At 59.7% G+C, this 690-nt stretch overlaps 1 protein-coding gene across 1 annotated transcript in view; it reads left to right on the forward strand.

Annotated features, from left to right (window-relative positions):
* Positions 1-690, forward strand: part of KIF1A (kinesin family member 1A) — a 39892-nt gene that overhangs the window by 23665 nt on the left and 15537 nt on the right. The window contains 1 exon segment of the mRNA XM_035900067.1: positions 7-147. Coding sequence (XP_035755960.1) covers positions 7-147 — 141 coding nt within the window.

Consider the following 690-nt stretch of genomic DNA (forward strand, 5'->3'; position numbering starts at 1 on the left):
GACGAGCAGCGCCAGGGGCAGGAGGAGGAGGAGGAGGAGGAGGAGGCGGAGGACCTGGAGGAAGACATCTTTCCGGAGTGCCCGCTGTGTGATGGCCGGGATCCGTTTTACGACCGCTCCCCCCTGTTCAGTTTAGTAGGAAGGTTGGTGAGGTTTTAGGAGAGCATGCCGGGAAGGAACTAGCTCTTTCGCATGAGGGAACTGCTTTCGGACACGACTCCCACCTCCGGGGCGTCCCGGAGGCGCAGGGGTGGCCAGCCAGCCAGGATTGCTGCTGAGCCCAGGGCAGCTGAGCCCAGGGTGCCCGGCGGGGCGACGAGGTGGCCACTGAGGTAGGGCTGTGATGGGCACGGCGGTGGTAGGGGATGGTGGGGCAAGGCGGATGGCGCCAGCTCTGCTGAGACCCTTTAGGCAGGTCCCTCCCTGGGGAGGCCCCCCTGCTCTGCCCCCTCTCCGGTTTCTTTTTTTTTTTTCTTTTAGGTTTTTTTGGGGTGGTTTTTTTTTAGCTGCTGGCTCTCTCTCTCCAAAGCTTTAGCGAAAATTGGGGTTATTTCACTTTCGTCTTCCTTTGGAAAGGCTTTCCTTTGGTCTGAGCATGCCATCTTTGCACCTCACCAATCTTGTGGTTAGTGTCCCTGCCCTCCTTCCTCTTCTGACACACTTGTCCCCCTCCTCCCCAGCCTCCCCCCC

This window comes from Egretta garzetta, unplaced genomic scaffold, assembly GCF_000687185.1.
Source record: "Egretta garzetta isolate BGI_Z169 unplaced genomic scaffold, ASM68718v1 scaffold448, whole genome shotgun sequence".
Classification (NCBI taxonomy): Eukaryota; Metazoa; Chordata; class Aves; order Pelecaniformes; family Ardeidae; genus Egretta; species Egretta garzetta.